The sequence below is a fragment of the Enoplosus armatus genome, chromosome 10 (genome assembly GCF_043641665.1).
Source record: "Enoplosus armatus isolate fEnoArm2 chromosome 10, fEnoArm2.hap1, whole genome shotgun sequence".
Lineage (NCBI taxonomy): Eukaryota > Metazoa > Chordata > Actinopteri > Centrarchiformes > Enoplosidae > Enoplosus > Enoplosus armatus.
The window spans coordinates 13,059,290-13,084,763 of record NC_092189.1 but is presented as its reverse complement, the minus strand read 5'-3'; the positions used below and the strand labels follow the sequence as shown (position 1 = coordinate 13,084,763).

The 25,474-nt window shown below is 40.4% G+C and overlaps 1 protein-coding gene across 1 annotated transcript; it reads right to left on the bottom strand.

Annotated features, from left to right (window-relative positions):
* Window positions 1-1,790: 1,790 nt before the first annotated feature.
* klhl4 (kelch-like family member 4) lies at window positions 1,791-24,298 on the bottom strand. Its single transcript, XM_070912845.1, has 11 exons — window positions 23,838-24,298; window positions 15,868-16,035; window positions 14,420-14,556; window positions 13,723-13,919; window positions 10,908-11,120; window positions 9,128-9,314; window positions 8,823-9,047; window positions 6,732-6,894; window positions 5,411-5,623; window positions 3,976-4,147; window positions 1,791-3,618 (listed from the first exon to the last, which is right to left on the bottom strand). The coding sequence occupies exons 1-11, from the start codon at window positions 24,296-24,298 to the stop codon at window positions 3,559-3,561; spliced, it is 2,196 nt and encodes a 731-aa protein (XP_070768946.1). The 3' UTR covers window positions 1,791-3,558.
* Window positions 24,299-25,474: the final 1,176 nt, after the last annotated feature.

The following is a 25,474-nucleotide window of genomic DNA, read 5'->3' as shown; positions in this document are numbered from 1 at the left end:
GAGATTGTTTAAACTTTTGTGATGCCAAAATCCCTTTAAAACCTGACAAATCATCTCTCAAGTCAGAGCTCATCTTCCTCGTAGGCTTCATGCCTCCTTTAAAACTGAGCAAGATGCTCATTTGAAAGTAAGAGAAGGAGACGCCTTAACATCCAATTTCCGAACATTTCATCATCGTGTCTTAATAATTATGCAGGGTTATTAGCTCAAGTATTTGTCCTTGGCATTCTTAATGCCGGTTGACATTTATTATGAACAGTAATGGTATTGGAGATCTTTGATTTGCCGTTTGCGTGGTAAGTGTGGTTTGGTATGTTCTCTGCAGTGCAACAGCACCCTCTCTTGATAATTTATGAAATGATGACATCACCATGTAGGAGCATACAGTATGTGATACTAAAAAATACTAAACCTCTAAACTAAGCTGACTACTCACAAACAAAACTGAAATGGATAGATGCATATTTAAATACTTTGTTTGGATTCTTTTTTTTAAGTGCCTGAATTAGAAGTTGACATTGCAAATTCTTGTTGGGACCTAAAATAGCCCTCATGCCTTTCCCACTCTCTGTATTATTTAGTTCTACACTGAATGCACAAAATCCACATCTCATTTGTCTCAAAGCTTGAAGGCCATGCTCTCAATCATCTGTTACTCTTTGTCTCCATCTCCTCCTTTGTGGGTTTAAAAAGGGAAATAAGTGAGTGGATTTTTCTGCATTCATTCTGCATGGAAACGTGAAACTTTCAGTGTTGGAACCATGAAAACAATAAAGTGTCCTTCATAGTTTGTATTTTACACTCTATGTATTTGGCTAAATGACCTGAAATGTCAGTAGGCCGGTTTTATGGTTTGAACCTTCACATTTCAGAAAAGGATGAACTGTTTCGTAATGTATTGTGATGGCAAACTTTAATTTTAATCATTACATTAATAGGTCATTGATGGTGACTCAAATGTACAATACAAGGAAGTATTATTTAGCCAACACATTAAATCCTTGGGATTTCATTTAAAGAGGAATAGATATGTTTAATTTCAAGTGATTTAGGTCACTTTTAAATACATTAAAGGGTTCAATGATAGGATTCTAAGGATAATCATAATAAGATTTCTATATCAGAGTTGTCCAGCTTCAGCTAAAACAAAGCAGCTTTGATGCTGTACCACCTTACCTCTAAGGAGTTCCAGCAGAAAAATGGGTGTAAAGTTTATCAGATTCCATCTTAACATATTATATATTACTGTGTATATATACTGTGATCATGTGACACCGACTTTCTCAGTGTTTAGGTAACTGTGTGTTTTAAGCTGCTGTTGCTAACCAGTTGGTGGCAACTTGACTGAATTGGCAAAACAGTTTAGTCTAACAAATGTGGAATTTAAGATTGGGCAATACTGAGCTAACCCTCAGGAGAGGAATATAACAGAAATTAACAGAAAAACAATGAAATGTTGCATAATCATATCCGATGCAAATTGAGTAAAGCTATTTTCATCATTGTGGTCTTGTGTTTCTACAGCTATTACACTTTGCCTCTGAATTAACTGGACAGAGATGTATTGAGATTAGTATTCTACACCTTGGGGCTTTCAGTAATATTCTGAAGAGGTGAACCTAGGTGAAAGCTATTATCCTTTATTGATTTCCATTATAGGATCTGACAGGAGATGCAGATAAACAGAAATAGAAAGTTAAAAGTAGGAGATTCATCTTTACATCAACTGAGATATGGACAGTGCAAAAAGGGCTATACCTGAAAATCAAAAAGATAAAGGTCTGTCTAATATTTAGTGTATTCTGAAAAAGACTACACATTTCTGAATTAAAACTGTACACCAGGACACATAAGCCAGTATTTTGTATTCAAAAACCATCAAAATATAACCAAACAGGCAAGAGGAGGGTTGCGTGGAGGGAAACTATTTGGAGGGTAAACAATGAAAAAAACAAAGGCAAGCAAAAGCAGTTGGTCCTCAGTCTGTTGATGAGAGAGCGTTATCAGCAAACATGCTTGCTTGATTTAAAAAGCGGGTGCTGCAATGTGAAGAAAACTGAGGTCAAAGTAGCTTCCAAGACTGTTTAGTCAAAGAATCAGTTCAGTTTACTTAAAGCAAGAACAACAAGAGAAATCAAAATCTGCCTGCTGAGGGGCCACATTCAGCTCGAAACATGGATTTGAACATGCAGAGAAGACTGAAGTCTTTTTATTCATAGGTTTGCATGCTGTACAAAATCATGATAAAAGCATAAAAAGTAACATTTGGCCCTCAAAACATATTATAATTACAGTTACAAATTGTTCTCATTGTGATAAAGTTTGTAATGTTTAACTTTTATGGGCAAACCAACAGACTACAAATCAAAAAGTTCTAATCAAAGTCACATTAGTGAAGTGGAAATCAGTTTTCCGAATGCTGCACGGTGACTGAAATTCTCTCATAGCTGGTTTGGGTGCACCTGGTGCCATGGTTTGCTGTTGCTTTTGGACAGCTTTTTTCTATTGTGAAAAGATCATCTACATGACCCAAGAAGGCATCATATGCTTAAAAATACAGAACAGACAGCAATCTTGATATATAATACTGTATAAATCAAATAAAACATTTGCTCAGCTAGCATGCCCAGAAATAAAGACAAAAAGAACCATAATAACTATAGTCACCAGAGTGCACTGGCTTAGGCATGATTCCACCAACACAAATGTAGTTTCAGAAAGTTCACAAAAATCTGCAGAGCCATGAGAAATATCAATATGATATATTTTCTGTAATTCACAATTTTGTAAACTTTTATTTAATGCGTAACAAGACTTCTAAGACAAGCAAATGACTTTGGTGTTCTGTAGCTACAGGCTCAATAAAAAAAGAACTCAAGAAAATGTCCAAATATATTATTCAGCAAAAGGTTTTCAGATCTCATTCCTGTTCTTCAATTCAGCCGGGACAAACTTATCACCCTCAGTGTTCACAGTGGTCTTCTTCCCTAAGTAAAAATCTGTTCAGACCACTAAGGAGAGACGCTGTCACATGGTTACACTTATGTATTATAACAAGTTTCAATTGAGTGGCTAAAAAGTCAAATATAAACCCCCAAAATATACTGTATGTGATGGCACTGATAAGAAAAGTCTCCGTACAGATGTAAACTAACCTGCAGGCTTATTTACTCAAAAATGTAACTTTTACATATAATTTTTACGGGCGTACACAGAACTTTTCATAAAACTAGTATAACAAACCAGTACAACAAAGGCTTGGCACTTGCTACAGCTTAGCCAAGTCTATGAAAATTCTTGATCGGTTGAGAATGTGGAGAATGTGCAGTCCTCCCCCGTGGGCACTGGGCAGACATGTCCACTAATGATAGAAACAGTGGTTTGTGGGCACGGCTCTGTCTGTGTTTCCCTCTGAAAAATCTGGAGAGCCGAGTTAAAGGGGAAAAAAAAAATGAAAACATGACTCTCGAAGGATGTGTCCTTGATCTCTTGTTTTGCTTGTCCACTCTTCCTCGCTGCTCTCTCATTTGTTTCCCATGCTGTCGTGAGACAAAGTGCTCAAGGCAATTTCACCACCACCACGCAGGCGCCTGCCCTGCCAATGTTGAGAGGGACCTCCTACAGGAAGACAGAGAGGTTAACATGCAGCCTCTCATCTGAGACTGTCTTCAAAGAAATCACATTTTACTTCATGCAGATAAGAGGGATATAGAGGCTAGATTGGGGAATCATATTGCAAAAAGCAAGCTATAAAATAGTGATAGTATTCAGTGACTTCAGCAGATTTATGCTCCCGAAGGGTTTTAACTGGAACCCTGATGTTACATGCACATTTCAACCATTTTAAAAGTCAAAAGTTCCCTAAAACTAAAAATCTGCATACTAATATATTTACTTCTATCTAAAACAATACGAATATAACATCTAAACTATGTCCTGTAACCGTGATAAATTCGTTTTGGTTGATGTGGTTACCTCAGTCCACTCATTGTTCTGTGCATCGTAGGACTCGACAGTGTTCAGATACGACTGGCCATCATATCCACCCACAGCATAAAGCTTGTCACCCAGCAGGCAAACACCCACCGCATCCCGGGGGACGCTGAGGGAGGACACAGTGGTCCACGTGTCCGTCTTTGGGTCATACCTGTAATTGCAATATTTGGTCAAATGATTGCATTACGGATGGTATGTAGAAGCCTGAATCCCAAGAGGAGAACAGTGTCCCATCCCCACTAACTGAGACATCCTTATGTTCGCCCTCTTTAATCACATATGTCTGGATGGTCACTAGTGGCAACTCCTTTAAGCACAGACAGAGAACCAAATTGAAACAGCTGGCGGCCTCTGGGTCCAGAGAGAGCTGGATTCATCAGTGAAGGCAGAAGTTGCTGAATTAGGTCTTTTTTTTCACTATGTTGACCACTAGTATGAGGAATGTGAAGACACATTATATGATACCAAAGTCTGTAGCTGCCTCAAGCTGTTTTATATCAGTTTCAAGCAAAATAAGTCCAAAAATGAGGTGACAGAATGTGATCTGCAATCAGTAAATTTTAAAGTTTCATGTATATAAACAGTAGATGCAACTATAGTACCAATAACACCGTAAAATATTTAGTGAAACAGACATAATCTCACACATATGTGACTGAGGATTATATGATATTGGTTAGAGTGAGTCTTTATGCAAACTTCTGATTAATCGAATATGTGCAAAATACTGCTCTTGGAAACTGCTACATTAATACAAGATGATAATCAACTATAAAACTCAATAGAGATGATTTAAAATGCTTTCTGGTAAACTGCTGTCCCATCGACTGAACATAGAAGACATATAGAAATCAGACAGGGATATGTGTTTACACGATTCATCTGTTGGTTGAGAAGGTTTGTGAAAGTAAATGGTTGTTCAAATGAAACGTCATGTGCTGGAAACAATATAGCAACTGTGTTTCCACCCTACAAGACATCGTAGGTGTAACCTTGTTTTACTTCAATTAGCACCACTTACAAAGTAATGATACAGATTAGTTCAATGTTAATTTGAAGGCTGCAGCAGCAATCAAATCGTTTTTCTTTAAATACACAAATAATGGAAAAGGTATTCTGAACAACTGAAGGAGCTCTACGGTGAGTCACATCAGGTTCAGATTCAGAAGGATATTACAGCCACCAGATGGTGCCAGATACTGTAAAATTACACCATGTGTGGAAACTATGATCTCTTGTTGAGTATCAACTAGTGTAACGCAGACATGTCTCAAAACGAACAGTCTGGGGATCAACTCCCTTTTGTTCTTATGAGTCCCCACCCATGACTGAATTCCATCAAGTGCAATCTAAAACCGCTTACGCAACATTTTTGTGTTGGTGTGTTTTCTCCAGAGAAGAAGCGTTTACCGACCTCTCTACACAGTCGGAGAGTCTAGAACAGTGGTTGGAGGCGGGGGCGTCGTGTCCGCCTACAGCATACAGGAAGTTGTTGTATGTCGCCACACCCACTCCCCCACGCCTCTTGGCCATGGGAGCACACATGCTCCACTTGTTGGTGTGCGGATCGAAGCACTCCATTGACCTCAGGCATGAGCTGCCGTCTCGACCGCCTACTGCAAACAATCTGAGAAAATGTAACAAAATTGGCTCAAAATCTCAAACATCTGACATGTGCATACAGTATCACTGGATCTGGCAGGAGAGCCTCACGTCAGCTGTCAGGTGTTTGTAAAAAAGGATGACAGAACAGTGATTATGTGACAGATTTTATAAGATACAGCAGAGAGCAGTGGATAGCATTTTTCAAAGGCCCTTTCCTTGAGAGTGTTCTCAGAAAGATCACATCAGTCTTTTAAGTGCTTGTAGCTCACAGGGCCGACAGCAAGAAAGTAGAGGCTAGGGAAACAGTTTCCTTGTTGTCTATTTTTGACCTAGATGCAGAAATAACTCCGCATCCACTTCAGCACTGAATACAGGATGTAGCCGAGCAGCAGCCTCTTTTCTCCTTCGGCACACAAACATATTCAAATTAGGCCGAGAGCTGGCCTGTTCTTTGCTTAATTTACTTTCAAATAGTGTTGTAAGGTATTTAATACATACAAATACATGAAGTGGTTTGCTTTTATAGACTCTAGATTGCACTGTATAAATTACCACACTAATCAGAGCAGCCTTTGCTGTGAGCTGCTGACTGCTGCACAGCCACACTGTACTTTTTCTCACACGGACCACAGAGGTCGATTCTGCACTCAAGAAGTATAATGTTGTCAAACTATTCCTGCTCTAATACTGCACTTCAGCTTTTCCTGGACCAGTGCAGTGAGTTACATAACCATGCCTGTGTTATTGTACGCTCTATCCCAAGTTACAGTACATTACTGCTGACCATTTTCCAAAGCCAGTGTGATGCAGTGTTATAGATATTTGAATTTCTCATTTTTATTAATTTCATTCAATAATCAATATTTAATGGTGGACATAAACACAGCATCTACTATTCTTTTTTGTCACATGAATGTTTTATTTTTTGCACAACAACACGTGCAAGAACACTTGGTACTATAGGGTCATTTTAACACTAAAATATTCAGCTTTTCTACATTTAAAAAGCACATGCCAGTGACGTCGACCTCAGAAGCAGAAAGACGACTATATACCTCAAAGCGTGAGCCTGCACAGTTTAGCATTAAGCCTTACTTGGCATGGTCTGCAGGTTTGATAAAGCAACTTACTTTCCATTGAGCGCTGTGACTCCCATGGTGCTCCGTGGTGTCGACATGCTGGCCACGTAGTTCCACTGCCGGGCCTGCGGGTCCCAGCGTTCCACTGTGTTGAGATAGCTCCAGCCGTCATGGCCTCCCACAGCATACATGGGGCCCTCCAGTACAGCAATACCTACACAAACAAAACAAACAAAAAGAGATGTGGACACCCCAACAGTGATGTTATTTTATTTATTTATTGTTGTTGTTAAATGTTTCATTATGTGAATAAGAAAATTCAATAAAAAGAAGATGTCAAAATAAAGGAAATAAGAGATAATACGTAATAATACGTACAAGCACTTGTGCTTCATACATGTGTATTAATATGTAATGTAATAAAAAACACCTGTAATCATTGTTAGCATTACAAATACTTTTATAATATTCTAGTACTCTGTGTGTATTATTGTGTACTGCATACGAGCACATAGTAGATGCTGTAACATCTATAACCTTTAACTTCAACTATTGGTGTAGTGCAAAATCTGCAACGCTAAAGCCACAGCATATTCAATACCTCCTTGAGGCTAATCAAACAAAGATGACTTTCTTTTTCAAATTCTCATCATAAAGCATAATGTCAGCACGAGATATTGTAAACAACATGTTTGTGAATAATCAATGAAAAGAAATGAAGTGACATTTCCAAATCCAATGCTTTTTTTCTTTCCACAGTTCTTGGAGAGAGCTGCGGCAGAGGTACATTTCTCCTCTAGAGCTGAGCAGTGAGTCATACAGCTGACCAAATCTATTCAGAAAACAGGAAGACTATAAAACTGCATTGTTGTTCCTTATTCCCAAGTCACAAAGGAAAGCTGGTTTTCGCCAGCAACATTGCAGAGGATGTTTTAACAATGCATTTTTATATTACCACCCCTGTTTCCTTTGGTGAGAGTTCAATTATTTTGAGGGAACATGAGGGCAAGACCGCATTCAGAGAACCTCGAATGACATAAACACTGTCGGACAGAAACAGTCCTTGTAGTGAAACTCTCTTTTATTACTGACTGGTGGTTTTGGAATAAAAAATAAATACTTTTTCTTGTCTTTACCCATAATGCACTCAGCAGGCAATGGCCAGTCAGGGAATGTTGGTAGACACTAAGCTCAAATATATTCAGCCTCAAAATATGCACGCCACAAGCAAAGCAGCAAGAGATATTGGCTACAGGAAACATCAAAGACAACACAGGTAATCTGTACAGTGTGATCTCCTGGGCTCGCTGATACCACCGACCACACTGGGTGAGTGAGCTGAATGCTTTGACAAGATCTCCCTGTTCTGTTACGCAGACCTGTTTCAACTGTGAATCAAAACGCTTCTGATATGAGATTTATTGGGCAGGGAAGGGTAAGGAAGTGCAGGGCCAGCACAGCCTGCCAAGCTTTGATAGCGGAATGGGAAAATATCAAAGGTCTATCTCAAAAAGAAATGTGTGATTTTTATTTTTTTTATTTATTTTTTTTTTTTACAGCGTGCCAGCTGTGACCCTCATGAGCAGGCTTCCTGCAAATCTTTGGTGTTTCATAACACCAGGTAGCCTGACCGAGCTAAAACCTCAAACCTTGAAATAGTTGAAAGAATTGGTTTTATTGTCAACATCCTCTGACATCGAACTAAAATAGTAGAAAAATACACACGATATCACATGTGGATCTAACTGAATATCTTTGGGTTTTTAGACAGATAAAAACAAGCAATCTGAATTGCTTTAAATCCATCACATTGGGTTCTGGTAAATTTGCATGGGTGTTTTGCACTATTTCGTAACACTTTATAGATGAAACTATCAATCAATAATTGAGAAAATAATTGGCAGACTAACCAATAATGATAAAAATCAGTAGTTGCAGCTCTACTGACTCACTGTTTGAGAGTGTCCATATTTCCTTGTTATTTTTTTTTTATTTTAGTGAGTTTAAAAGCTGGCTATATGTTTTGGAATGGCAGCATGGTCCTCATGTGATTCAGTCTGCATTATTAGATGATCTATCAGTGTATTACTTTCTTTTTAATGAAATAAGTGGAGCTACATTTTCCTCGCTAGACACACTCACCAAGTCCATGTCTGTGTGTTGACATGGGGGGCATGGTGGACCACACTTTGTTGTCCGGATTGTAGCACTCCACCATGTTGGACGTCTTGAGTCCATCCCTCCCTCCGACCACATACAGCTTGTTGTCTATCACCGCCACGCCAAATTGCAGCCGGCGTCCGTTCATGGCGCCCACCTGGACCCAAGTGTTGGTCCGCAGGTCGTACTTCTCTATGGTGGTGGAGCCTAACACCACACAAGTATTGCAATTGATATAAACAGTGTTGCTGCGTATTGATAGCTGCTGCGTATGGGCCATACTGTACCTTTGGTGGCGTCCATCCCTCCCACGGCATAAAGAGCACCTACAGTGGACTTTCGAGGTTTGGTTCTCGGGCTCTGAAACATGGGACGTCTCTCTGGCAGAAGATGGTACTTCATGGCCTCCATCAGCAGCTTTTGGCATTCCAGGTCATCAGAGAACATCTTGTTGTTTTCCAGATCTGCAAGGAGCTGCATTTCAAGGAATCACATTATGCATGTGAATGCATTAAAAGAATATAAAGAAACATACATGCAGAATGTTTACATGTTTATACAAATCACCTTTGAAGAGAAGCAATTAAATGCTTGTTTATGTAAAACAAGGTTAATCTAAAATGTAGAATAACCTTACTTTATGTATGAAATGTTAGATTAAATGTAACAGACTGCAGATCAGAGTGACGAGCAGCTTAAATAACTCATGTGACACCAAGACCCTTGCACAGAAACAGAAGAACAAAAATAATTATTTTATTTAGATGTGCTAAAAGCCTATTTATATCATTATTATTACTTCACATGGTTCATGTTAAATGCAGTAAATCAATATTTTTATAAAACCATTGAACCACAATACAGATTGAAGCTGTTGCTTTTCTTTTCTTAGGTTTTATTGAACAATTTCACCGCACATTTCATTTTCATGAATGAAGGTTTTTGTATATATTCATTGATCTTGTTATGCCTGCTAGTAATGTCAGTGGCACTACTCTGCTCATCTTTTCAGCTTCTACTAAATGCCATACGAGTTCTGACAAATACAATGATTCATTTCTGTTGTATATTTGCCTCACAGCGAACAACGTCTCCTCAGCCAATGGATGAGATAACTTGTGTATTAGATCATATTTTTCATTCCTAAAAACATTTACTTCGTTGTTGTTTGTTGTGGATTGTTCACCCAATATAAAGTGAAATATAAAATTCACATGTGCGTAATCCGTCTTGGAAAGTGATCTGTCAGTGGAAATAAAGCTGCGTTAATATAAAAAGGGAGATATTTTCATACTTCAGATCTGCCAAAAAATGTCTTATCTGGGTTTGATGTTATGCAAATTAGGATGACACAGTTGTAAAACAACTGCATTCATAAAATATGAGTTGCAGTGTTTAAAACAACAATAATTCAAACATAAGCAAGCTATTTATAGCCTGACAATGCGTATAAAAACTCATCTGTAGCTGCCATACTGTCAGTTCAGCCACTGCAGTCGTTCATTGCCTTTCAGTGGTCAGTTGGAAGACTGAGGGTGTACTGGGAGGCTCTCTTCTCTTAAATGTGGTCAGTTAATTGATTAGTAGATTGACATTAAATTCATTGGCAACTATTTTGATAATCGATTAATCGTTTCAGTCATTTTTCAAGCAAAAATGCTAAATATTCCCTGGATCCGGCATCTCAACTGTGACGATTTGCTGCTTTCCTTCGTCTTATATGACAGTAAACTGAATATCTTTGGATTTTAGACAAAACAAGACATTTGTAAATGTCATGCTAGGCTCTGGGAAATCATTATTGGCATTTTTCCCCATTTACAGACAAAACAACTGAAATCCTGTTTAAATATTTGTGAAGAAGTGCATTATAAATCTAGCAGATTGCACCCCAGACAGACTTACAGTAGCAAAGGTAAGAAATGACACCTTCTATTGACAGTGAGGACACAGGAGGCATTGTGACAACTTAGTTCTCAGCTGCAGACCCAAGCAAGGACACAGAGTATGATCCAGATCATACCTTTTCCTCAGCCCCCACCTCTGCACGTTTATCTGCTAACTCACCTGTGGAGGAAGAAGAGGCAGGCGGATGAAGGCGAGAAGCACCCCGAGGTCCTGTTGTCGATGCTGGACATCGTACCGCACCCACATCATCAAAGCCTGGAAGATGGTTTCCTCATCGGGGACATTGATGTCATCACTGGAGAGCAGCTTAACAATCTCAGCCGTGGGGAGCAGCAGGAACTCCTGGTTCTGAATGACCTCCAGGAAGTGTTCCTGGAACACAGAGGAGACGTGGAGGAGGCAGATAATCATCAGTCATTAGCCGAGGAGTGTGCTTGATGTGTGTGTGTGTGTGTGTGTGTGTGTGTGCGTGTGTGTTTCTATACATACGAGGACCAAATGGCGCAAGGACAGAGAGGTAAAGAAAAATGAATGCAAGTAGATAGAGAACCCCAATTTAGAGATCCCTATCGACAATTTCGTACTTAACTGACATACTGAAATACTCTCCATTTCGCAAAAATGTTGAACGAACAGATGAAACTGTCATCTGTTTCTTTTAGCTCACTAAATAAAATGATCCACACAACAGCAGGCTACAAATCAATCTGGCAAAAAACATCTCCCAAAAAAAAGCCTCTTTATGAGCTTATAAGGCATTTTTGCTGCTGATCATACATGACACCATAAAGCCTTTACAAGCCTTTAAATGAGAAACAGAAAGGCACTGCATTCCAACATTACTATCACACCAATACAGTGTCCAACTCCACGTTTTGCGGAAGCTGTTCACTATTGCCTTCCTAAAGATTGATCTTCCATTTACTGGCCAGAAGCCCAGGCGATATTACAGCACTGCATGGCTACCTCTTCAAGGACATTGTCTCTGGGCAGTGCCATTAGAGATGATGCTATATAAAACACCCTCCCTCCTCTACGTCTCTACAGTATGTTATATCCAACATTAAAACTTGAAAGACATACAGGGCAATCCTTGGCCATGATTACGCCCCGTTTTTGCATGAAGCATCTGAGCATGAATTATTGCGCTGCCAGAATAGCTACGACAAATCAAGTGCTCGCTGTAGAGTGGATGCTCAACAATTACGAAAAACAAGCACACTATTGATCATCAACTTGCAAACAAATTACAGTGTCTTGGTCCGATCTATTATGACAGTAGGTTTTAAGAGCTTAACACAGACAGCCTTAATGAAATTAGGGACATCTATTGATCTGTTGTGGTAACACTGAGGGAGAAATGCCATCCAACTCTTTGATGTTGCTTGAGACTAATTATTTGTAATCACCAGTCCCGAACAGCTGACAACAAAATTGAAAGCTCAATTGAGTTTGTTTCATAAGAATTTAAAAGGATGTGTCATTCAGATGCTGGCAAACTCATTGGTGAGTAAACCGCTCGGAAAACAAGATCAGCGGGAGAGGATACTAATTGATTTAACTACTGCAAAAGAGTAATTTTGTAATAACAGTGTTTTCTGAGGAGGAGGAACGCTGATGTTTAATAGGCATGAGGCTGGGAGAATTACCTTTCAAGAACTTTTCAATTACCATGCAATTTGCAGAGGCTGGCAAAGACAGACTGCTGGATTTAGTTATTTTCTAAAATAGGGATTCATTCACAAAATGACTAGTATATAGATAGATAGATAGATAGATAGATAGATAGATAGATAGATAGATAGATAGTTTTATTGCTGAAAAACCAAGCAACAAAACATTACATTTTTACATTAACACAAAGGGGCCACTCTTTCATGAAGGAAAAGGATGTCAGAGGCGGATCTCTGCTGCCATGCTGAACCAGGAAAAACAACCTTATCAAAACACAACTCGCTCCACTCAGAACCCAGAGGATGGACTTCCAGGAAGCCCACAGCTCTTGCTGCTCATTACTGAAGTGATTGAACAGGAAGTTGCCCCTCTTGTGCAGTTTGATGATTAGATTAACCTCCTGGTCCTGGATGGGGCCTATGTAAACAGGCTGAGCAGATGTCCTTTAGGAGATAACGCCTGCCTCGCGCTGTCACTTCTGCATGGCCAGCAAGACGTTATCCGACAAATATGTGCATGATTCTTAATCCAATGCAAATAATATTCCTCGTAAATATATATATATATATATATATATATATATATATAGAGAGAGAGAGAGAGAGAGAGAGAGAGAGAGATAGAAATCGCATTTTCACAAGTCCGGCAGTGTGCTAATCAATGTTCAGCGACGTGGTATTTCTTACTGACAGCCAAGTAACCAAATTAGATGAAGTGAAAGCATGAAACTATTCAATCTCTATTCAAATGTGGACGCCACCCATTCCCCTGCTGAAATTAGATCATAACCAAGACACCAGCAGTTCATTTCTTTCCAGGTTATGACAGGTTATTGAATTTAATTTGCCTCAAAACAATGGGCAATCAAAAGTATTTCAACGTGTTATATACTGTCTGTCAAGCCATGACGTTATCTTGACATTCAGACAGGCATTTACTGACTAAATTCACAAAACAATGGTTATTACACAAGGTATAATCAGAGGTGATGTGAGGAAAATAAAAATCAGATACACAGTGAAAAAGGGGCTCAGAGTAAATCCTGTCAGTACCTTAGATTATGTGGAGCAGAGTTAATTTGATTCACTACAGTGTGGGCTGCCTTTCATGTCAAAGTACATATCATAGTGCTAATTAAACTACATTTGTAAATGCTCTTGATACTGTTACAGCTCTCATTACCACAGCTGCCCTTGTGTATTCATGCAAGTGACTTTGAGAGTGCAATCCCTCATTACAAAATAAATAATGTAGCCCACCCGGCCATGTAAATGTGGTGTGGCTCTATTCGCCCTCCTACCATGGTGTAGTTATGAGCCACATTGAGCAGGTCCACGCAGCCCTGGGCGTCTGCAAAGGAGCGTATTCCCAGGCAATTGGAGGGATGAAGCTGTTTCATCAGGAAGTTACAGCAAACCTGGATGACTTGTGAAAGCTGGAGGAGGCAAGCTGCTGCCAATAAACTCTCAATGGTCTCCTCTTTCAGCTCAAGGACACCTACAATGTCAGGACAAGCAAAATATGTTTTTATGTCATGACTGGAGGTTGCAATAATGGCCAACACAGTGGTGGGAGCAGTATTGCTATCAACATTTTAATCATACTTAAGTAAAAACATCCAACCAGTACCCATTGTGAAAAATATTTTAAATAATTAAAGAAAATGCTAGTGTTAAATTGCAGCATCAGCCTCAAAAAATGCCTTAAAAATGTGACAATATATCATACGTAAGTAAATGAACAGCAAAACAAACTGGATACACATCATTATGTTAGTTTACAGTATTTCAAAATTGAAATACTGTGGAAGTGGACATCAATCAACAGCACTTATCAAAGGGGATTTGTCCTGTAAAATAAAGCAATATTATGTTGTAGTGCTGCCCAGTCAGTCAGCCCAGTGATGGATTGCCTTATTGATCCATTTTAATCATGCTGGATTTCAGAAGTCTCATAACTACTTACAAGAGCCAGTGAATGTCTTTACGAGCACTCACCAGTGTAGGCAAAATGAACCAGGGATCTGAGGGCCTCCGGATCGACTCCCTCCATCTTGATCTCCTCCTGCTTTGCCTCTCTCACGTCGCTGGTGAACATAGCCGCAAAGTAGTCCGACACAGCACTCAGAACCAGTCTGCCAAAAAGAAAACGCAATGAATTAATGCTCTTGTACTGTACATTAGTATGCAAGTCCGTGGGAGATCTATGTGCTGATTATTTAAAGTGGTTAGTCCTGAGATTGTGTTTCATGTCCTCAAATGTAGCTTGGCTTCATAAGAAATGCCATATCTTCACAGTATATTGTATCATATTGTATTGTTGGTAACAAAACAACTTCATGTAATACTGTTCCTAACAATTATTTATACTGCTTGTGTGCTTTTGCACTGTGCTAGGTCACTATGAGTAACTAACTGTTCCCCCCACATTATGTATCATTGCACTTTGTCAGCGTATGATAAATTAAATGATGCCACATAGTTCATGTTGCTAATAGCTACACTGGTCAGACTTCTAATTATGTTAACTCATTTGTCCAGCTCGCATAGCACACTGGTTGATTCATGAAGGACAGGAGAGATCATATGGCAGTACAAGGGCTTGAGATCGAGTGACACAGTCCAACAGTCTACATCCATATTTTCATAATGTTGTGGTTTCTAATATTTATATATATATATATATATATATATATATATATATATATATATATATAAATATATATTATATCATGCGTCATTTCTTATGTCTATACACCATCCATGCTTTTCTTGGTTGTGTCCTATGAGCAAATATAAAGCCACATTGAAACAGGCAGTGAGAGAGCCGATCGTTTCACCGAACTAGGTCAGTCACTGATACTTTTTTTTCTCTCTCTGTGGAGCATTCTGGGTTCTGTTTCATGACTCTGTCTGGATGAACTAACGAAATCTGCCGGTGGATAGACACACACGCGCATGCATGCACTCAGTGAAGGCGATGCCTCTCAGCATTCAGGGGATGTCAAGTGATCTGTTCAATTCAGCCGTTCAACCGAGGGCCAGACACCACAAATATTGACACCTCCATGTTGCGGATCACAGTGTTCCTCCACGTCTCAGATGTAATGTGGAAATGAGGAAGGGCAGAGGTGTGATTAGATCGCAGCAGTGCACATTATTGCAAACCAGTGAACATAGAGTTTGCACATCTTTCCTGTCAACTGTCACCTAAAAATCAGAAGAATCTTTCTTTGCATTTCAAAGATTATTTAATTATTCTTCAGATGGACCAGACTGACAAAATATGTTTCAGCAAGCAAACTGAAGTCCAGACCAAAGCCTGAATGCACGCGCCTACGACTTAATGAAGCGAATCCAGATGAGCTTCTGTCCTCTATCTCTTAACCAAAGCCGACGCGGGTGTAATTAATGAAATCAAGGCGGAGAGAAGCACAAACACCAACCTGTGAGCTGGTATCTTGTGATCCCCGGCTATCAAAAGGACATCACACAGCTGCTTGTGCTGGAGGTAGGTCTCCATCTTGCGGAAAGTCTGTTCTGCATGATTTGTGGCCTGAAAAAACTCATCGGAGGAGTTGGTGTTCATTCTGGAGAAGGTGCTCAGAGCCAACCTGTGTGAAAACAAGCAAGGGAGAGAAGAGGGGTGTTGTATGACAATACAAATGGACCAAAGCAATGAACCAGGTCTGCTTTTTATGTACATTTTATTATTCAAATTGTTGCCCTTTTCCACTTTCTGAACATTTGGGCATTGCACCAGGAGCCATTTGCTTCTTCTAAATGAACAGAAGACTACTTAAGGTTTTGTTACATTAAGCTTTCCCCTCAGTATTTAATTTGGACACAGACATATCTAAGTATCAGCAAGCTGTATGCAATAACTTCACTTGATGAGGACTCCACCGAACACAAACAACAAAAAGAACATTTCAGGTGAAATAAACAGGGACATTTTAATTTAGGGAGACATCATTAAACAAATGAATTAATTTCCCTCACTGTTTCCTCTCCCTGTCCATTATCATAAGTATGAAATAAAAAAATAAAATCTAAAAGCTGTACATAGCAAGATAAGCCACAAATTATTGGAGGACACAAAAGGGGCTCATTTGGACACATGGCACTCCTGAATCCTCTACTCCCTGCGGTGCATCTGCATCTTTCTTGCCACTCTAAGCTGAAATTAAAACTGTTATGGACTAAACTCCATACATAAGTGGATAACTAAGCGCTGCAGTCCAATGGGACAAGCAAGCACCACAATCTATGCAACAGCTTTCCAGACACAATTTCCCTGTGTCTGTATGTGTGCATGCCTTTGTGTCTGTTCCTGCGTGCGTCTGCATATCTGTGTGTGCACGTGTGTTTTCCAAAGACAGGGACTTAACAAGTGAACAAGCCTGTTCCTCACCGCATTGTGGTGAGGCTGAGTCCCTGTCCCCACAGGCTGCTAGATTACATGCTGTTTTACAGGCATCCAAGTAATCCTTCAGACTCGCGGCAAATAATGCAGCCCAGCCACTTGGTGTCCTTCACAGAGAAAGTCCACTCATTGACATTTAGGGTTGTTTGTTACGCTACATAAACAGACCCAAACTGCCTCTCTGAGGGAATTTACTGTCATCTCATGGTCCTTCTGCTGTGTGAAGACTGATGGTGCTCAAGTAAAAAAAATGTCACTGCTATTTTAAGCGACACTTTATGTCCCAGCTCATTACCGCTCATACGCTGACATGAGAGTTGCATAAACTAGTAAATTTACACATTTGTCAATACAAATGAACTGAAAACCCTGTAATGCTTGGCAGCACAATGTATTGGCACATACTAAGATTGATAACACAAGAAGGGTGGAGGGGGTGGTGGCTCATATCGATGTCCTGATTAACACACTATTACAAAGTTTTTAGCCGAGTGTGTGACTTTCTCCTCTTTGATTACCAAAAACAACAACATTTTTCCTCGGGGAATTGTTTATATTGTCCTGCGGTCACTGTAGTATCCTATAGTCTAATCTTTATTGGGGGACTTTATGCTAAATGCAAGAGTAATTTATTGCCCTGTCACCATAATTCCCCACTGACTCTGGAGTCTTGGAGAGGAACACCAAACAAGACTGAATAAGCAATGGGGCCATAAAACTGAGATGCATTGCTTTTGTATTGGCTCCAAGGCATGCTGTAAGGATTTTTCATGCCTACCAATCTCTCCGACACTAATTGCTTTGGTATCACATTCTAGGGAGTAGTAAATTTCTCTGAGGTGTATACTTCGTTTTCAGTAGTGGGTTGGATGATCAGAGGTATAGCCCAATTTTATTGAGGCACTAAAGCCCCAGGACACCTTACTCTGGAAAAACTGCTGTAGGGACATTGCTGTACATCGTATGCTACAAAGCAATTCAAGGAGAGTCACAGAGTCTAGCGGGGCCTATAGATTTCTTTTGTAGTTTACAAACTATTTCAATGTGCCAACTTGCATTCCTAGAACAATGAGAAGGTAAATTGGCCTATATAAAAGAATAGAACAGAGAGGAATAGAAAATCAGGCTTATATTTCCCATCCCACCTCATTCTACAGTGCACATGACGTTTCCTTCAGTGAGCACATATCACCTAAAGTCTTTCAGTCGTTTGCTCCTCACACCTTCCCAAAGATATCACACCACAATGCAACTAATTGGATCCGAGAAAGACAGTGCAAATTCAGAAAGCTCCATTCAGGTGAGGCAGAGGCCATGTTGTCAAGACTAGGAGCCTGTTTTAAGGCTGTGCAATGGAAACTATTGAAACTGGAAACTCCATATGCTATTTTATGAGCACAAGATGCAGACAGATACAGTGCTAATATAAAGAAAGGACAGTCATTAATAATAATAATACAGATGAGTTATTAAAAATATAATGTCCCTTCCCCTGTTCCCTCTGCTGTAATCAGACTGACTTCTCGCCCTGCTGAGACTGCCCTCCTGGATGAATGGTTAGACGATTCAAGATGCGCTTTCGTCAGCCCAGATTAGCCCCGAGCTGTAAAGGTTGTGAGTCAGACGTGTTGCTGAGAATCTCAGTCTTATTCCAACTAGTGTCAACTCCATCCCTCTACGAGAGGGAAAATCGTGCCTGCCTGGGCCAAATGGGAAATGTCTCTTTCAAAATGGATTATAACAGCCATTTGCCCCTGAAGGCTGCTGAGTAGCTGGGGTTGGGTTGAGAATCCAACAACTCCTACAAAGCCTCATGCAGCATGTGCCAAGTCTATATTCCATGAGATCTTTATGCCCCTGTACTTTGACAGTTGGTATACTGCTATTCGGCTTTGTGTAGAAAGAAATATATACACTGACTGTAATAACTTGATCCCAGCTGTGAGGCTGAGATGATAACTGAAATAGATTTTCCCCTCTGCACTTTTCCTATCTCACAGAGGCTTGCAACAGACATACTTCTTCTGATGCCATTGTTACACTGGACATACCTGCTTAATATTGATAATGATGGAGGAAATGTAGCTGCATATAGGTACAATGTCTTTTGAAAACTGCTCCAAATGTAGCCGACGGGCCCTTTATGTTAGAGAGTGCAGTGGAAAATTGCCACAGCTTTTAACAGAAATAAAATAAAATATTGCCTTCTTATAGCCCCCACCCCCTCTCCCCCCTCAGCTTTTTACCAAAACCGCACACGTTGTGAGGAAGAAGTGTGGTGGAGAAGTCATGTCAGCACAATGTCTGCGAACAAATAATTAACATCTCAGGTGGGATACTGATTCCTGTTTTGAATATTAAGAAACTACATCAAGAGGAGTTAAATCTTGCACAGTGAAAATGAAAAAACATCAGTCAAAAATATCTGTTAGTTTAACAATGAAATTCTGCATAACTGCCTCGCGCACATACACGAGATATCTGTTTGAAGCCGCTGAGGAATTATGTGCCAGGGGATGAATATATTTCAAAATAAAGACTCAATTTTTTATGTTGTGAAGCAGCACATTAATACTGGGGCTGCCTTGAAAAAGTCCAGGTATGGTACATTTTATTGGTATGGTAAATTTTAATTCCATATTGAGATTTTCAGTCCTTCCAGTGTTCGTAGATTAACTGTGATTACAATGCTGAGCTCTGCATTCTAATGCTGAGGAATTTGGTGTAAATGCGTGTGTGCGTGTGTGTGTGTGTGTGTGTGTGTGTTGGGGGTTGGGGGTGGGGGCGTCCTGTAAGTGAAAAATGTGCAGATCTTAGCAGAAAGCTCCTCACTGCTTTGCTGATGGCAGGATAAGTCGCATAGTGTATGAGACTGTCATCACTGTTGGATTGTCCATAATTTATCTGATATTAGTGGGTAAACAAATTAATTTTAAAGCAGTGGGTCCTGGGTTGCACGTGGTTTAGTGTATATTTGAGATATTTAGATACATGTTGTATAGCTATATAGTATGTATGATATAGATCTAGGTATTTAGATCCTATATGCATTTGCAACATATCTAGATTGGTGGGCCTAAAACATTAAGACTTAATATTTTAATGTTATTGAGGGGGCCCAATAATTCAATAATTTCACATTCAAACTGTACATATTATAGAGTTACACTTTCCTGCAGTTGTACATTAATTAGTTACATTTTATGTCTACACTGTCACATTTTCAGCTTCACCACAGTTCAATTCAATTAAATTTCATTTATAAAGTGCCAAATCACAGTTGTCGCGTCTATGATTCTTTTACTGGATTGCCTCAGGACACTGTTGAACTAAGTCATGGCCCCTACTAATAGTACCCATGTAAAATTCATAGAAAGCTGTGTCAGGCATTATTTTCTTTGAGTTAGGTCCATTTGGGGGAAAAATGACTGATCCACATTTGAAGAGAAATGAGGGAATGTGTCCTGCATATAATGCAGCCGTAGCTCTTCCCACCGCTGTTCAAAGCCTTCTGCAAAAGCAAAGAGAGGGGCTACTGAAAACTCTAGCTTGATCTTTAGCTTCCATCTGAGATGGCCTTGCTCTGTACAGAATGCTGATTTGGCAAAGTTAAACAACATTTAGTATCAACTGCATGCAATGACGAACTCTCCCAACCCCTGAGGATGTTACTTTGAGATTACAACAGATATATTGTGTTTTACAATTTACAGCATCTTAAGGACGCCTCCGCTGGATGTGTCACACAGACCGAGACCCTATAAGCCTTGTGGTGTTATGAGGCATCCAACAAACATCTGAATTACTGCTGTTGACAGGGGGAGAGGTGGTGGTATTTCTTTTCCAAGGCAATGGAGAGGGAATTGAGATATCATTCAAACTAAAAGCCCGCTGACTCAAGCCTCTGTTAGTGTTTATGTGGGAGAGGTCAGGGTTTCCATTCCATTCAGGTTAACTTCTGTCATATATTCTCTGCCAACGATGGGGAGAGGTTATTTGGATGAGAGTCATGAGGATAGAACATATATACAGTGTATAGATATGTAGGGGCATTAGGAGCAGGGGTGGGCAACAACAAGGTATTACATCCTACTTCACTCCACTGCGTTTGATTTAACAACTCTGTAGACACGTACTAGTCGGTCGGATGAGAAAGGTTAACTAAATCCAGGAGAAAGCTAACAGAATGAGAATAATCATACCAGCATAGCACACGACATAAATGAGTCACTGACTTTTTGAGTTATCTTCAGTACTAATGGCGCCCACACAGGTTTTTAAAATGTAGAGCAAAACATTAAATATAATGCAGTTATTTCATTATCTCAGTGTTAATGTTTCCAACAACCTTCCTGCCACATAGATACCTGTGAACCAATACATTTCTAAATGAATCCTTATTAAGCATATTAATATCTATAACATTCATTCTTAAAGTCAAACAGAATCCTGAACACCCACAAGTTAGGATGAGCTGTTTTCATTGACTTTGTCAGTTAGTTCAGTTTGACAACAATATTAAATGTTTATAACAAAAGTGCGAAACCGAATCAATGAAAGAATGGAAGAAACTGATGGGATGTACTTCTTGGAGACACTGTGTGAATTAAACTAATCACTGTGGGGCTTGTAGCACAAAATGACTGACACATATTTTCCAACTACTGATGAGCGGCTAAAAACTTTTGTACTTTTCACAGCCAGCAGATCTCATTTCTACATTCAGCCTGAGGGATTGTGACAAATTACGTGTCAAGGATTTATGATGTGAGACGTAATAGGGCCACCCAGCTGGTGGAGTAAATGAATGTGCATCTCAGTGACATCCACACATCTGCTTAGCCGCCGATGAACATGCAAGCCATGGCGTGTCACACAGTCACTGGCCTGATTCACTGTGCAACTTTGTACAACTACAGATGCAGTGCTTGTCCAAACATCATTTCCAGCAACTAGTCCTAGAGTTTTCGAGTGACTGTGTTTCCATTAAACACAAGGTTGATAGAAAAGTGGCATCATGCAACACGCATGTGTTTTCCTGATAACTGCTCACATCAAAACAACATTTTTGCTGCCTTTCTTGCTATTCAAGCCACCGAATCCACAGATGCCTTGATTTAATAATGATGCAAAACAGTAGCTGACAGTTTGAGTAATTGATTTATATGAACAGAGGAAGTGATGGAACTGTCTGTCAGTATTCTTAATGCTACACTGCCATTTAGAACGGAAGATTTATTTTCTGTGTGCACTGTTAACAGTTTGGGTGGGAGTCAAACCCATTAAAAAGACTTTCTAAGTCAGATTGCATCGCTGATTATCAAATTCATAAATGGATATCACTACAGTCAAGTACAGCTTGAGCCAAGGATATATTTTATGATCCAACCGAGTGGAACCATTTTAATATTTCAGTATCATTGTCAAAATATGATGGCTGTGCTGTATTTTACATGGCCAGCATGAACTCAAGGTCCCCCTAAGAGTCGGAGAGTTACATTTTTACTGTGAGGCACATCTTTTATGCATGCACTTTTCACACACAGGGCCCCCGAAACATGAACATCTGCCAATTATGCCAACACGAAGAGCAGAACGTCGAGCTAATTCCAAAAACTGTATCTTAACTCAGAATAATTCATGTTCTGTTCGGGGAACTCGACCGTCCACTGCCCGTGGCATTCACTGAATCCACATTGGCACATTTTTTGGCTGTAGACAGAGAGCATGTATTTTGAATCATCTGTTCAATGATGGTGAGCTCTTTATGAAACAAAGGGACAGGTTCACTTTCATTGTTCATTTCATCACCAGGTGCACAGAACAAAAGCATGCAGGAATCAGCAAAGCTTAAGAACCAATCACCTTAGAATGTCACAGACGAGATAAAAGGAGACTTGGTCTTTTCATCCTTGATATGAGGTGCTTTTAGTGTTCTGACTGACTGCACACACACACACATCTCTAACCTGTTTACTTCCTGGAAGAAGATGTAGGATCACACGGGGGGGGGGGGGGTGGTGAAAAAAACAGAACCTGGAGAAACAGGGGGTGGGATTTATAGCTGGAAAAAAAAACATCTATAACCCTGATACTTTGGCATCAGGGTTTGTGAAAAGATTTCAGTAGAAAATAAATTAAAGCACCTTTGCCATCCACTAGCTATGATAGCTTTTGGCTTATAAAGTAGTTGTAGTGGCAGTCTGGATAATTCATGTGATTGCACCACTTCTTCTTTTTATAGATCCGGTACGTGTTATGTGATGTAATGGCTCTTTCCCGCTATCCACTTTTAACTATATGGAAGAATGCATTAGTGTAATGTGTAAAAACTAAATTCTCCAAAGTCAAAGTCATACTGTGCATGTAATCTGGACTACGACACAGACAAGGGAGCAGAAAAAAGCTTTGGCTTTCGGTCCACTAAATAATTAAAAGGATGCTTTATTGGTTTGTCCTGCCTAACATGCTGTGGACAATGAGAGTGAGCTGTCCCCAGGTGAGCCATGGTGGCAGCTGCCGAGCCTGAGTAAATTGGCAAATGATAGCTGTGCAGATAATTCAATCTTATCTTAATTAAAGGATCTACATGCAGAATAGAAGTGCAAATATTGAATGAAGTTAAAAAGCTGCAGATGTACTCTTCATATATGTATATGTTTAGTCTCAGAAATGTTGAAAACAGATTTTGTGCTAAGTGAGCAGCATTTACTGTTTAGAGCAGCGTTGTGCTCATCCTCCCTGATCACAACAAAACATTCTTACTTTTTAATCCTGGGGTGCAGCCTCAGGCATCAGACTTTCTCAATTAGATGCAGATTTTATTGAGCAGCTATGCTTTCACTATGAAACGTGAGGGAACCATGTGTTCCCAAAATAGCATCCCATTATCTGGTTTTCCGCTAATTGAGCACATGATACGCAAAGTGACTGATGTGGCCCCACATAATAAATATGTGTCTCCAAAGTATCTAACACCAACAGTCATACCTCTCTCTGGCCTCCACCTCTGCAGGTTCCTCTGTGCTGTTCTTCACATCTTCCTGGCCAGTGTTGGCGTCCTCTTTCCTTGTGGTGCTGGGCGACAAACTGCTCTTTGAAGACTCCTCGTTGACCTGGAGACTCTGGATGGTGTTCTGCTGATGGTGCCATGATTGATGACCCGCTCTGACATAGACAGGTGTGGGCCCTGGCGTCGGTGCCAGGATGCTGTGGACCGGGCTGTTAGTCTTCCGTAGTCCTCCAATGCCTCTTTCCCGCGAGTGACTCTTCAGCCGGCCCTGGACAGGCGTCCCTCTGTGGTCCAGGCCATCCTGCTGGATGTAGCCTCCCACCCCGCCACCGCCACCGCCTCCACCGCCGGCCGAACCTTGGGATGAATGGCTGAACCAGCGCCAGCGGAGCCTGAGGATCTGCTTCACGTCAAATTCCTTCTTCCCCGACACAGACATCCTCCTCTGGGTTTGGAGACGAAGGCAATGGTACGTTGAGTCCCCAAAAACATGGAGAGCAGAGAAGAGAAGAGCCTTGGTTTCAGTCCTCACTGACTACAATGTGCCTCTTCTCTTCCGTTATTGTCTCCCTACTATCATGACCACCCCCTCCTCCTTCTATTACTCCTCCGTTGTTCTTTTAGTGGAGATGGAAAGCAGTCCTCTGCAGCTTTTGTTCCTGTGCCTGAGACCACTACCCTCCCTCCAACTCTCCCTCTCTGTCTTTCTCTCTCTCTTTCCCTCCTGTGCTGCTGCTGTTTCTGTTTGCTGCTGCTGCTGCTGCTGCTGCTGCTGTGCCGCTGGAGCTGAGTTAATGCACATGCATGATCCACACTCCCTCCCCTTCGTCTCCCTGTTTCGCTTTCTCTCTCTCTCTCTCTCCCTCTCTGCTTGTCTGTCCTGTGCACACACACACACACACACACACACACACTCTGAGAGATAGACATATATACTCTGGAAATAAAATGAGAAAATCTCTCAAGCCCTGCCCCATCCCCTATGCTGCTGTTCTGTGTGTCCCTGTGTGAGCATTTGTATGTTTGTTTGTTTGTGTGTGTGTGTGTGTGTGTGTGTGTGTGTGTGTGATACAGGGCTGCCTGCTCTTGCTGCGAGGGGGAGGTGGGGTATCATGAAGCCAGAATGATGAGGTCACACCTTAACAAAGTAAATCACTGCTTGCTCAAGGAGGGAAAGAGGACGACTACTAACGGCACTGTGCTGTCAGGACCATTAGCAGGAGCTTGTAATACATTAATGTATGTGGATACACACACATGCTCATCAATAAACAGAAAAGCAGGGATACATTAATAACTCTCCCATGAATAACCAACACACATCAACACGCACTGTTAAAGGCAAGTGAAATCTATCTCACACTAACACACATCTGTGCAGTCTGCTATTCTCACATCAAACAGAATCCCATGGGGGAATGTCTCCGTGTATGTAGCCATGCAGAAAAAATATTCTCCTTCAGTCACCGTCTTTAAAGCCCCCTGCGATTACAAGTGAAAAACTACATACTGATGAACCTTCAAGGTCAGTAAGCTGCCTCTTCCCAAGTCAGGGCTTCAGGAAACAGCCTTTTACATTTCAAAAATAGATCCTGCCTCTGCATAAGCTTAATAC